The sequence below is a fragment of the Pinus tabuliformis genome, chromosome 6, assembly GCF_031772625.1.
Source record: "Pinus tabuliformis cultivar Carrire ecotype Pingquan chromosome 6, CPIR1, whole genome shotgun sequence".
Lineage (NCBI taxonomy): Eukaryota > Viridiplantae > Streptophyta > Pinopsida > Pinales > Pinaceae > Pinus > Pinus tabuliformis.
This window is the reverse complement of record NC_142292.1, coordinates 247,944,613-247,958,110: the sequence shown is the minus strand read 5'-3', so window position 1 is coordinate 247,958,110 and position 13,498 is coordinate 247,944,613. Positions and strand designations below refer to the sequence as shown.

The following is a 13,498-nucleotide window of genomic DNA, read 5'->3' as shown; positions in this document are numbered from 1 at the left end:
CCTCGAAGATATCTCAGAAGATTCTTGGCACCAATCCAGTGAGGCTCAACCAAATATGAGCTCACCATGCTAACTACAAAACATATGTCCGAGCGGAAGTTCAATAAGAACATCAATGCGAATGAGTTTATGAAACTCAGAGGCATTTCGCAAATCTGGTTCGACATCACTACCATATAACTTCTGAAAGTTAAGATCCTCGAGGTAGTCACGGTCTTGCAGTTATCATTCCACATTTGGAATCCAACTCCCTCTTACTTCTGCAAATGAGAGGGTCTGCACCTGTCAGAAATAGGTCATCCTCATAAGGTGCCGGTATGAGAGGTCTACCATCCACAACCTTCGGGTAATGGTTTGGATCGGTTTCACTCCTAGTGAATCTCAACTTCATCAGACAACTATCAATCCTCTCATACTATGCCCGGAGTTTTTTGCTTCAAGCCATAGGGCTTTCTTCCACATGTATACATGAGATTCTCGATCATGAATCTCAAACTCCTCGGGTTGTTCCAAACCTGTGGACCTAATGCATGAGGGGAATGGTCCCCTTATAAGATTTTCCTTCGATACATCTCAAACATGTACCTTCATGCTCTTCTTGAATTCAGGCATCCCTATCACCATCTGACTCACATCGGGTAGGGCCCCATAGGTAGACCTCCAGTGTGATAGATGCGATATGTCAATTGACATGATCCCCAATGGACCATCCTGCAACTTGATACAAATTGCCAACCATGAACCCATGAGAAAAAGCATCTTTGAAAATTTTATTTTTTAACACGTACCTTTCCATCGATGAATGCCACCCTGAAACCTTTGACTTCCATTTCCGAGATGGACACCACGTTCTTCTTGCGATTTGGTACATAAAAGATATTCTTGTAAATGAATAGAGTTACCCTCATTCAATTGAGGGGTAACATTCCCTACACCCTTTCCGGGATAGGTGGCATCGACTCCAAGTATAATCCCACGGTTGTTTTCGTCTCTACCAAATTCGAGAGAGCACCCTTTTATCTGATGAGGTGCCTTGAAGCACTACGATCAATAAGCCAAATTCCCAAAGAATCTGAAGGAGAGGGCCAATACAAGATAACGCTTCTTTATCTTATCAGAAACAACATTTGATTCTTCATACTTGGGGTTCCTTGCTTTCTTTGAAGAGTCAGCTGTTTCCTTGATGACTTGCATTACTTGTCATTCCTTTGCTCATTGAAGATGTCCCTGGAATGATTGTTATCTTCATCAAGAGATGTGTCTCTGCCATTCAGACACTCCTTCGCATAATGGCCGAACTTATTGCAACCAAGGCATCTGCCTTTCCTTCCACCCTTAGATTCAGACATCCCAATGAAGTGATCTTTAGGTAGGCCATCAGAAACTTGCGCTGTGCCATTCTGATAATATTCTCTACTTCGACTTTACCCTTGGTGAATTTGAAGAGGGATGAGGAATCCACTGATCCTTTTGTCCTTTCCCAACTATCTTTGGTGATTACACTTTCACTCTTGCTTGGGCATTGTCTTTACCTCAGCTCCGATACCATGTTAATTTTGGGTATGTTCTATGTTTAGAGCAATTTATTTCAATTTTCACAGTTAGCTCAATATCTTTTCTAGATTAGCAATCACATCAACATTAAAGTAAACAACAGATAGAACATAAACATAAATCGTAGAAGACAAGCCAAGATAAGAGGACACAAGATGTGGCGCTAGCCAGGGACAAACCCTAATGTGAGGGAACCCTTGATCAATTCTTCTTATATGTTCTTCAATAGTTCAACAGAGAGAGAGATAGTACGTTTACAACAGAAGTCAACACTTTGACTTATCTAGATAAGAGCATAGATCATATCTAAGAGGTTGATACATGAGATCAGTTGAAGACATGCTGCTTCAACTGATTCTCCAATGTGTCTCCTTCACCTATCGTTGTGCTGCATTTCGTCATCATGTTGCACCTCACCGCGCTGCACCATGTTGCACCCATCATCACTATGCCGTATCTCATCACGTTGCATTAATCATCACTGTCCCCATCACTATACTGCATTATGTGCCATTGCTACACCATGTTGTTGTACTGACCTATGCTCTGGCTGCACCTTGCTTGCTTGTTGTCCCTAGCATGCTTGTTGTCCTTAGCATGCTTGCTATTGCATGCTAGCTGTAACATTGCATGCTTGGTGTATTTGCTGCTAAGTACCATACAACTGTCCCAATGTTTGTTAGTTGTCCCTTACATGTTGCTCTCCTTCAGAGACAAATGCTCTAGCTGTTTTGGCAGTTCCCGACAGTTCCGGTAGTTCTCACTATTCCCGATAGTTCTGGCAGTTCCCGACAGTTCCGACAATTCTGGCAGTTCCAGCAATTCCAGCTGTTCCCGACAGTTCTAGTAGTTCCCGCTATTCCCGACAGTTTCGGCAGTTCCGGCAATTTCCGGCAGTTCCTGCAGTTCTGGCTATTCCTAGCAGTTCCGACAGTTCCGGCTATTCCTGGCAGTTCCGGCTATTCCCTACAGTTCCGACTATTCCCAGCAGTTTTGGTAGTTTCGGCTATTCCCGACAGTTCCGACAGTTCCGGCAGTTCCCGGCAGTTCCAACGATTCTAGCTGTTCCGGCTATTCTGACAGTTCCGCTATTCCCGACAGTTCCGGTAGTTCCGACTATTCCGACTGTTTTGGTAGTTCCGACAGTTCTAGCTATTTCGACAGTTCTGGCTGTTCCCGATAGTTCTCAGTAGTTCCCGTAAGTTCCGACAGCTCCAGCAGTTCCTGACAGTTCCAACAGTTTTGGCTGTTCCGGCTGTTCTGACAGTTTCAGCTATTCCTGCAGTTCTGGCTTCTGACCTCTGGGTTAGGGCAGTGTTATCGCTTAGGATCTCTCCTCCTACTAAAACCCAAAGACAAGTAGAGAAGAAGAGATCCCAAGTGTGTTGAAATGACTTGAAGGCCACCTCTATTTATACTAAAATGTTGAGCACAAGTGGGGTTTATTTGGTTGCTGGCCGACCTTGACGAATTGTCCCATATCACAAATAAACTCATATCTCCATGAATATTTATCGGAATCGGATGATCTTTAGATCAATCCTACACCTCTCGATGAGAGGGATCCAAGAAAAATATCAGCTTCCATTAATAAGATGACCCACATGGAGTTTGGCCCTAGTTGCCAATTTTAACACAGGATAACTGAAGGCACCAGCTAGCAGAGCAGTAGCAACAGATTCAGCTGTCTCGAGTGACAGAGCTGATCCGTGGAGAGGGCGACAAAGGAAGGAGTGACGTAGAGAGATTGCGTCATCATTCTGGGCCAGAGAGAGGCAATGCAGAGGCTAAGGGAGGCAGAATCAGGCTCATGCAGAGGACAGGAGGGCTGACGCGGCTGGCTAGGGGAGCTGATTTGCCGGTGCGGGGATTGTGCAGAGCCAAGTGGCTCAATTCTTTAGTTGCTGGGGTATAGGAGGCTGTGGGTAATTTGTGGAGCAAAGCTGGTGGGGTACTGTGGTCAGAACAGTAACTAGCAGGGCAAGACCAAGGAGGAGGGATTTCCTGAAGGGAAATCGAGACTAAGAGGGAGTCGAACCGAGAACTTCCAGAAGGGAAGTTGAGAGACTCAGCAGGAGTCGAACAAAGGACTTCCAGGCGGGAAGTAGAGAGATTCGGAGGAGTCGGAAGAACAACAACATAATGGCCATGAATGGACTGAGAGATCAGGATAAGTTGGACGGAGCATCCAACTTCGTGGTCTGGAAGGCTAGGATCTTGTCCATCTAGACAAATATCGCATCAAGGACTTCGCCTTGAAAACAATAACGATCCTAGTTGACCAAGTTGAAAATGAGAAATACGTGGAGGCAATGGCCAAGGCGAAGTGCATCATCCTTGATTGGGTCAAGGATCATGTGGTGCCGTATATTGCCAAGAAGGACACGACAAATGAGATGTGGGATGCCCTGAAGAAATTGTATCAGCATACTTCCGTGCAGAGGAAGATGTTACTTGAAAATCAATTGCGGTCATACCAGATGCAGAAGGGAGAGTAGATAGATGTCTTCCTCGGTCGATTGAAGGAGATCCATGACCAGCTAACTTCCATAGGGGCCACGCCGGATCAGGAATTGATGGTGAGGACCGCATTGAACATAGTCTCAGAGGATTGGGAGGTATTTGTCCAGAGCATACTGGGCAGGTCGAGCTTTCTAGATTGGGAGGAACTATGTGCGACTCTTCGTCAAGAAGAGATCAAACAGGTGACTAAGGCGGGGAGCAACGGAAAAGGGGTCAGAATCAAGGAGGAGGAAGAAGAGGATGCGGCTTTAGCATATGCAGGAAAGCAGGAGAAGAGAAAGAAGAAGGACCTCTCCAAGGTAAAATGCTTCCATTGTGGGGAATTGGGTCGTTTTGCGAACCAGTGTCCTAGGAAGAAGAGTAAGAGAGATGCTTCTGAGACCAAGACAGCGCTAGCGAGTGCAGAGAAAGAAGTCGAAGAGGATGACGATTGTGCCATGAGTGTTCATGTGCCACTTGAGAAGAAGTGGGGTGACATTGAGCTGTAGTCAGGAGGACTACAGGGGATGAGGGGCAGGATCCTTGAGGTACCCAACCTCTTGGATTATACATTTTTACAGGAGCCCCGAAGAGGAGTAGCAGGACTAACGGATGTCGGTAGAGACGGATGCGGATGGATTGGCAGAGAGTGCTACAGTGCAGGACTCTTGGGACAACGCGAGGCTAGCAGGCTGCAAGAGTGTGAGAGGCACGGGAGTGTTGCACCAGTGTAAGATGGCCTAGATAGGTGTGCAACAGTGCGAGATGCAGGGAGTTGTTGTAGCAACGCAGAGGTCATTAGAGGGAGCACTTGTTAGCGACAGAGGGAGCTTCAACATCAGGAGTGTCTCTAGCCTGACAGGTATGTTAGAGTTGGGTGGATCAGTTACTTAATTCTAAGTAACTGAGTTGTAGTGCGACAATTAGCAGTCGCAGTGTTACGGGCAACACGATGCGGCATGATGAGTGGGGATGTAGTGCTAGGAGGATGGACCAGCAACAACATGAATGCAGAGTGAGCTGCCATACAGATGCAACAATGGTAGTGGCAGGGCCATGGGCAGCAGTACAAGATGCAGTAGTGGCAGTGGCAGGGCCATGGGCAGCAGTACAGGATGCAGCAGTGCAGAGGATGTTGGGTAGGGAGGCTTAGCATTAGCACAGGGACCGATGCTAGATAATCAGAGTGATGCTCAATGTGGAGTATTACTAGAGCACAGTCCTCACTAAGAGGGAGTGTTGATTTGGGGTAGCATCAGATGTGCTCTAGCCAAACACATTGGTGGAGAGGCTAAAGCACAAGAGATCTCCAAGACCCAGAAATGGTTTGGGGAAATTCTACCCAGTGAAGGAGATATTAAAATAATTAATATTTTTAATGGGTTCCTAAGTCTAAACTTAGGAAAATAAAAATATTAATGGGTACTAATATAAAACTGGGTTAGAAGGTTCTAAATGACATGGATCAAGCCAAATCTAATCTTAGCCGTTGATGGATCAACGACAAAAGTATAAGAGGAGGCTTGAGGGTCAGTTGGAGAATACACCAGAGTGATTAGTCATTCTATTCTCTAGAGCAGGGTTTGCTAAGAGAGATATAATCAGTGATCAACAACGAGGGGCAGTGAATACATAACAGAGAGGAAGAGTTGGTACTAGAGAGATAACGCAAAGCCTAGAGAGGTTGACATAGAGGCAATTGGGTGCTATGCAGAGGTAGCCAAGAGTTGCGCAGAGCCAGGAGAGGCCAGCGTGTGAGACACATAGGGTCTAGGGGCTGACGCGGAGGCTCTAGGGGCTGACGCGGAGGCTCTAGAAGCTGACGCGGAGGCTCTAGAAGCTGACGTAGAGGCTAGCTGAGCTGACGCAGGGCCAAGAGGCAGCACTAGAATGATTTCGTGGGACAGACTGGGTGTTGGTCAGCCGGATAGGGTGACGCAGTCTCTATCAGAGTGACGCAAAGAAGTGGGAGCTGCAATTGGTGCTATGGGATCTTTCATTCGATGATTATTCAGTTGGAATATCTGTCTCCAAGGAGAGGTACTATTGCAGAGGGCATTCTCTGTTGGGTGAGCCATTTCTGGCACCTTGGTTGTATTTTGAAAACTGCATAATAATAAAACCCTTTGAATAGTTGCACTGATTTTCCCGCATTGGGTTTTTCTGGGGACATTGGTCAAAAAATAACGGTGTCACTTGTGTGCCTGTTTTCTTTTGGTCAATGATCTGTAGATGTTGATACTGTACTTGTGTTTATTTTCAGTATTTACATTGTAAAGAACTTGTTAAGTAATTAAACAAGTAGGAAGAAACAAACCAAATAGTACAGGAAGAATTTCTAACGAGTTAAACTTAGAAATTCCAACATATATTCTTTATATAAGCCATAATGATTGATTTCGTTGGTTATGGAATGGGTGAGTTGTAAAACCTCCCGTGATCCATTTCTAATTTCTCCTGCTCCAATGTAACTCCCTTATTGGCCACTGAATCTGCCATTGTGTTCAGTTGTCTATACACATGAAAGAATTTGATTTGCTCGAATTGCATAATGATCCTTTGCAAGATGGGGGGAGAAGTTATGCTTTGTAATCCTTTGGCTTTCCAGATCTGGCATATTACAATCATTGAGTCTCCAAACACTGCTATTTTGGTTTTCTTTGCCAATGCGACTTCCAATCCCTTCCAAAGCTTAATGTATTCAGCTTGGTTATTGGATGCCATTACCAAACCCCAAGCATATTGAGTCTCAATTTGTTCATCAGGCCATGGGATAACCCCTCCCGCTCTTGCCATCCCTCCAAGTAAATGATTTTTACTTTGAATTTTAGTGACTACTTTTATTTGTTTTGCCACTAGTGTCTAGGTTTCATTGGATTGAAATGTAATCAAGTCTTTTCTCTTATTTTCTTAGTTGTTGTAGATGTTTGGGTGAGGAATAATTTTCCATTTGGGTGCTTAGCAAACTTGTAGTGATTCAAATTGTGAGTGTAATGAAAGTTTCATATGAAAAATACACTAAGAGATGCAACAGGTTAGCAGTTACAATTTTTCTAATTTATGACCCTCTAACTTTTGTTATCACCTTCAAGAGTCAATTAAATTTATTATAATTTATAACCCACTTACAGGTTAGAGTATCAATGACTGGCTGAATTGGTTTATGTCCACTACAATTTCTCGTTGTGGGTGAAGTAGATTGAGCACTCCCTTGACATGGACATCATTTCCTTAGGAAACATTAACACCTTGATTAATAGGAGGGTGGAGTTTGAGAGGCTTATTGTGGGGGAGACACCTTTGGTTAAAGCTAGAGGAAGAACAACTTGAGCATGTGCATGGGGCAGGGGAGGATTTGGATAACCCATACTCGTTAGGGGGAGATGAGATGGTCCAGCAGGAGGAAGTTGGGATTTAGGAGGCTTATGAAACAGCCTCATCACCAGCCTATATGCAGATTCATACTCAGGGACCACTAGTGATTGTATCACTGATGTTGCAAGACCACCTACTGGCAAATGGGCCCTTACCTTTTCCCATGGAAGGGGAAGAGGGAATTAATAGCTAGCTACTGGATTGACCTTTGTACATCACTAATCACGATGAGATGCATTTTTTACATACTTGGTGTCTTTTTGGTTATTTTCTTTGATGTCCTTGTTGGGACAAATATTAGGATTCAGTATAATTTTAATGTATCATTTAGCTTCCTACACATCTTATGTACTAGTAATTTTTATTTTTTAATGTGGCAATATGATTATTGATGTTTTTATTGATTTATATCTAAAAAAAAAACTAAAGAAAATGAACATTTTTATATATTTTAATTCTTGCTGATTTTCCCTTGATTTTTTTTTAATTTACTGATTTAATCTTTTTGGGACCCTTGGCGATTAATTGCTGACTAAGATTATTTCATTTATGGTTTAGGGTAAGATATCGTTGATTTTATTTCTCATGTCCATTTTTAGCATAAGAAAGGTTATCAAATTGTTGATAGTTAAAAAGCGTCATGCGTTGTAGGAACCTGTGATAAAACCAATATGGGACACGTTTGCAAGTAGCATCAGTGGCTTTTGGCAAGGTGTTGGAGCAGCATTTTCCCCAATAACTGCAGAAATGGAGCCAATTTTTCTGGGGGAAATAAATGAATATCTGTATGATTGTTATACTCTGTCAAAGGTGGGAGCAGTCTATTCCCCATCAGAAGGGAACAAGAAGAAAATTCACAGGAAAATAAATTGGGTGGTTGCAAATCCCCTTGGAGAACAAGGACAAGGAGAGTTGACAATTCAAGACGATCTCATAAGAGCTGAGGAAAAGATGTCTGTACCCATGAACCATGCTACGGATGCAAATGGGACTTCAACTCAAGTCAACCAAGAGGAAATTGTACTACATAATGTTAAAGAGAAGCAAGATTTGCCTATCTATGAAACAAAAGTTTCATTTTCCAGTAATGTTATGGAGGAGGATTTGATGGACCTGGAGCCAGGGCTTGTATTCTTTGAGGTGCGTTCACTTTATTTACATACGGTTTGTGCACTGTTTGTTCCTGAAAATTTTTTCAATACATATTTGTTTCTAGTTTACATGCTTGGCTTATTGTATTATTTCATGAATATAAGCATTCCTTGATGGCCATGTTGTAGACATTTTCTTTCTTGCATGCTAATAATCAGAGATGGCCATTGTTTCTTTTGATGCACATGGGCAACTTTCTTATTCAAATGATAACCTTTAAGCTTAGGTTTCCAAGGAGTTAAACAGGGGGGATTGATATGCACAGGCGTCATCTTTGAAAAAATATTGTCATCAAATTATGTTAATTTGCTGGTTGTGTCCAGTTTGACATTTTCTGCATAATGCAATAGGAACAGTTCAACAAATTTGATAACAATAACCTGTGTGTTGATATCATAAAACTAACATAACAAAATTAGTTACAAGCATGGATTAGGGAGAGGGTAGAATGATTTTATACTGAAAGAAGGATTGAGGCACGGACAGACATTATGAATGGCTACGCTAAAGAAGACACTATGAAAATGTGGTAGATTTTATGCATGTTGGTCTCTGTGGTGAAACCAAACGATTCTACACAAAGTGGTCCAGTTGCCCATGGAGATGTGAATGACTAACCATTCAAAATCATGAATGTGTTTTTATGAGCTACCATTAACAATACTTCTGTACGAGGCCTCATGATATTGTTATATACTACCAAGGCATTAATGAATATTCTTAATTATATCTTTAGACACATGAACCTTTATGTTATTAGGGTTATAACTTACATCCCTATCTATATGCTTGCACATGTTTTATTTCTTGAAGGAAAATCTGGTAGGGGAACTGTTAATTTTAGATAACAATGGTATGTTCTATGCTTAGAGCAATTTTACTTCAGTTTCTTTATTAGCCCAATATCAATATCCAGTGTAGCAATCACATCATCATGATAGTAAAATGCAGATAGAACATAAACAATAACAGTAGAAGACAAGCCAAGACAAGAGGACACAAGATATGGCACCACCCAGGGACAAACTCCAATGTGGGGAACCCTTGATCAATTCTTCTTATAATTCTTCAAAAGTTCAGCACAGAGAGAGAGTGCAATATACAATATTCACTTGCCCAATCACAGTGAAATCTGATAAGTCAAATAGCAGAAACAAAAAGCCCTAACCAGAAAGCCAATGCTGGTCAATAGGGCATATTTTGACCTCCAAAACAGCTTGGTCAAACTCGGTCAACTCAACCTCCAATATCTAGTCAAATCAGCCCAAATGCAGTCAGAAAAATTCCAGTGAAATTTGGTCAATGAAAGTCAATGCAAAGCAAGCCCTTCCACAGTCAACGCTGGTCAAACAACCTCGTTTTTTGTGTCCAGAACTGCGGCCTACCCAAACAGAGATACCCCACACAAAACCGCAGTCAAAACTGGTCAACGCAGGGACAAAAAAAGTACAGTCCTTTCTTCGCACGTGTGGAGAGAAATGTTGCGAATATCATTATCGAGAGTAAATCGGCGAGGGGAAAAATCAGAAAAAATCATAAAAATCGGGAAATAATTGGGAAAAAATCGTAAAATACAAAATATTCATTTTTTTTCAATTTTTTTAATATCTAAAGCATCTACAACATAAAATAAATAAATTGACACATAAATATGATAAAAGAACCAATATATAAGATGTGTAATATCATTTCTAGTGCTACATCACACATAATAGTGAATCATGTCCTGAATAGTAAGACCTGACTCCTGAGTCCCAACTCAGCCTCAAAATATCAACAAAAATTATAATAATGTATATCATATCTTGAGTCATAATGTCATATACAATGAAATGAACCAAATAACTAATACTATTGATTTCCTCTGCCCCTCTTGCGAGAAAATGCAATAACTTTCCCTTTCCCTCTGGATGTAGATGCCAGTGGAGTTGGTAGTGGACTTTGCTGTGCTCTAGACGTTGAAGAACTATGAGCTACAGGTGGTAGACTACGTCCTTTATTGGTGGCAAGGGTAGCCTGGCTAGGTGGTGTGTCCTCCTCCTCCTCCCCCTCTACGCCTTCCACTACCTCTTGCTCTAACCAATCATCGACAGAGTCCATGAGAGGCCTCTCGGCCTCAACCGTCCATGCAGCAGTGGTGTCAATCCCATCCAATGAGATGACCTACATATCAGATATCCTCTCAAGTTGCTTCACCCACAATCGAAGATTGTAGTAGGTTTAGACCATGTCATTAAGTCGTTGGGTCTCCAACCTATACAAAGATCATAAAATAGTAATTATAAAAAAAATTATTTAATGAATTCAAAAAATTAATTGGAAATTTGGAATATTTTAAGTTTTAAGTTTAACCTGTTGCGTTTCTTGTTGTGTATTTTTTCAAATGCACTCCAATTGCGCTTGCATCTTGAGGAGCTACATGTTTGGCTGAGGATTCGAATGGCAAGCTTTCGCAGATGGGGTACTTTGGCACCATAGCGAGTCCACCATGCATCTACAACAAAAATACAAATAAGATAAACATAAGAAAAAAATGAAATTTGAAAGTTGAAGCAAAGTATGAAGTTATGAACTTGAAGAGACAATGAAATTTGAAAATACCTGGCATTGTAGTGTTCCTATCAGTTACAGCCATCTCAAAGCCAAATGTGCCACCTGCCATCCTGTATATCTCCATTTCTTTGGAGATTTCTGCATGTTCTTCTGGAGATCGCACTATTCTCTGAACACGGGTTAAGAATCCATCCATGATCTCAACATCAAATAAGAACTCACATGGGTAAGAAAATGCGAGGTTCAGGTAGATTTCTGTAGCATGAATGGGACGATGGAGTGTGTTGTTCCATCATTCATCAATCACTTCCCATAGGAGGAGTTGTTTTTGAAACCCCTCATCTCTCTTATCATCATAGTAGGCCCGGATGGATTCTTTGGCCCTGTCCATGGCTTCATACAAATAGCCCATTGCGGGCTTCTCACCATTAACTAATCGAAGAACCTTTACCAAAGGTTCAGTATTGGTGCATACCACCTGCAATCTCGCCCAGAAGTCTTCCTGGTATGAAACTAATCTGCATATGGCCTCTGTCTCTAGTTTGCGGCTTATTGTCAAAGCATGCCACTTCTCTGAAAGAAACATTCTCTTCACATCCCACATAAAGTTCAAGAGGGATTGAAGAGATACGAAACTGGTGGCAAACTGTGTAATGGCAGGGCGAACAAACTTCTTGTTGTTGGTGAATTTTCTCATCAAGCTAAGCACAGATGCATGATTATATATAAATTTTGTAATGCTTTTTGATGAGCCAACAATATCTTTGACAAAGGAAATTTTTCCTATGTCCTCCAACATCAAATCAATACAATGTGTAGCACAAAGTGTCCAAAATAAAATAGGATGCCTCTTCATAAGTATCCTGCCAGCATCAACATAATTTGCAGCATTGCCCGTTATGACTTGGACAACAACATGTTCTGCACCCACCTCCAAAATAAACACATCCAACAAATCACATAATAATTTTGCATTTTTAATATGTGAAGATGCATCAATGGATTTCATAAACATTGTCCCCTTGGGACAACTAACCAAGAAGTTTATAAGAGTTCTCCCCTTTTGGTCTGTCCAACCATCTGACATCACAGTGCATCCTGTTTGTGCCCATGATGCCTTAAACTCCTCCAATCTTTTGGTGCAATCAACCTTTTCCTCTTGAAGAATGCGGCCTCTAAAGTCATCATAAGAAGGGATTTTGTACCCTAGGCCAACAGTTGCAATAGCATCAACAACAGGCTGGAAAAATGGATTATTCCTTGCAACGCTGAAAGGAATATCACTCCAAAGGAGAAACTTTCCCAACAACTTGTTAGCTTGTTCTTTCTCATTTTTTTAAGCATTGAAGTGATAGATGGTTGTGAACCAAGTGTGGTTCTAGGAACAAAAAATGATGAGGCAGCTACAGGGTTGGTTGTAGACATTGATGCTGAAGTAGAACCAGTGCCACTTCCATATTCACCTCCTAACACCTTCCCTGCTAGTTGCTTCTTCAGTTCTGCTTTGAGCACTCTCTCTTGCTCTAATTCTTCCAATGATCTCATGGCTCTTCGGATGATTTCCGCATTTGTATTGTTGCAAGGCCCTACATCATGTCCAGGGATTTGTGCAAGGTGATACTTCAATCTATAAACCCCCCCTGACATATGCTGCCCACACAACTTGCAAGACAAGTTCAATCTATCAAACCCTCCATCAGGTTCACCATATTCCCACAGAGGGTCCAATTTCCTTGGCATGTTTGTAACTTGGTTGAACTCTTGAGTTTTAATGTAAGATGAAGTTTGAACTTTGAAGTTGAACCTATGGCACAATAAGAATTGCAAGTTACAAAAATTAAAAAAAAAATTACATACATGACACAACACATTGAATTTTTGACAAACAAACAAAAAAACCTCAACTCAATCCAAAATGAACTCTCTCCACTCTATGCAACAAAAATGAAAAAAAAACACCATCAAATCCACTAAAAAATCTTTGATAAACAACGTGTTATAGAAACCCAAGCAAATGGCCAAATTTGGTGCTCATAACTGGAAACCATGGTTTGCCAGAGAAATTTGATCCAAAGGCGAAGTTCTCTTGCTTGGGATGCTAAAATCTCTAGGCCTCCTCCTCTGCCCTAGTAGACGCCTTCTAGGGTTCCTCTCCTCCTCAGCTCTCAATCCACGCCGTTGTTTGTTCAAAATTACAAAAAAAAATTCATGTTTTCCCTTATAAAATGCACTGTCTGCCACCCTTGCGATAACTTCCCATCGAATTGCGATTATTTCAAAATTATCGCGTTTTTTGAAGTTATTGCGATAATTTCACCGATTTTTTGGAAAAAAACCGCGTAGTAATCGGGCGAGTTTATCG

At 41.6% G+C, this 13,498-nt stretch overlaps 1 protein-coding gene across 2 annotated transcripts in view; it reads left to right on the top strand.

The window, feature by feature from the left end:
• The window catches only part of LOC149258315 (uncharacterized), a 139,877-nt gene that overhangs the window by 56,855 nt on the left and 69,524 nt on the right, over positions 1 to 13,498 (top strand). For both annotated transcript variants that reach the window (XM_089415152.1, XM_089415151.1), the window contains exon 2: positions 8,083 to 8,571. In XM_089415152.1, the coding sequence (XP_089271278.1) occupies positions 8,083 to 8,571 (489 nt within the window). The remainder of the gene's footprint in view (positions 1 to 8,082; positions 8,572 to 13,498) is intronic.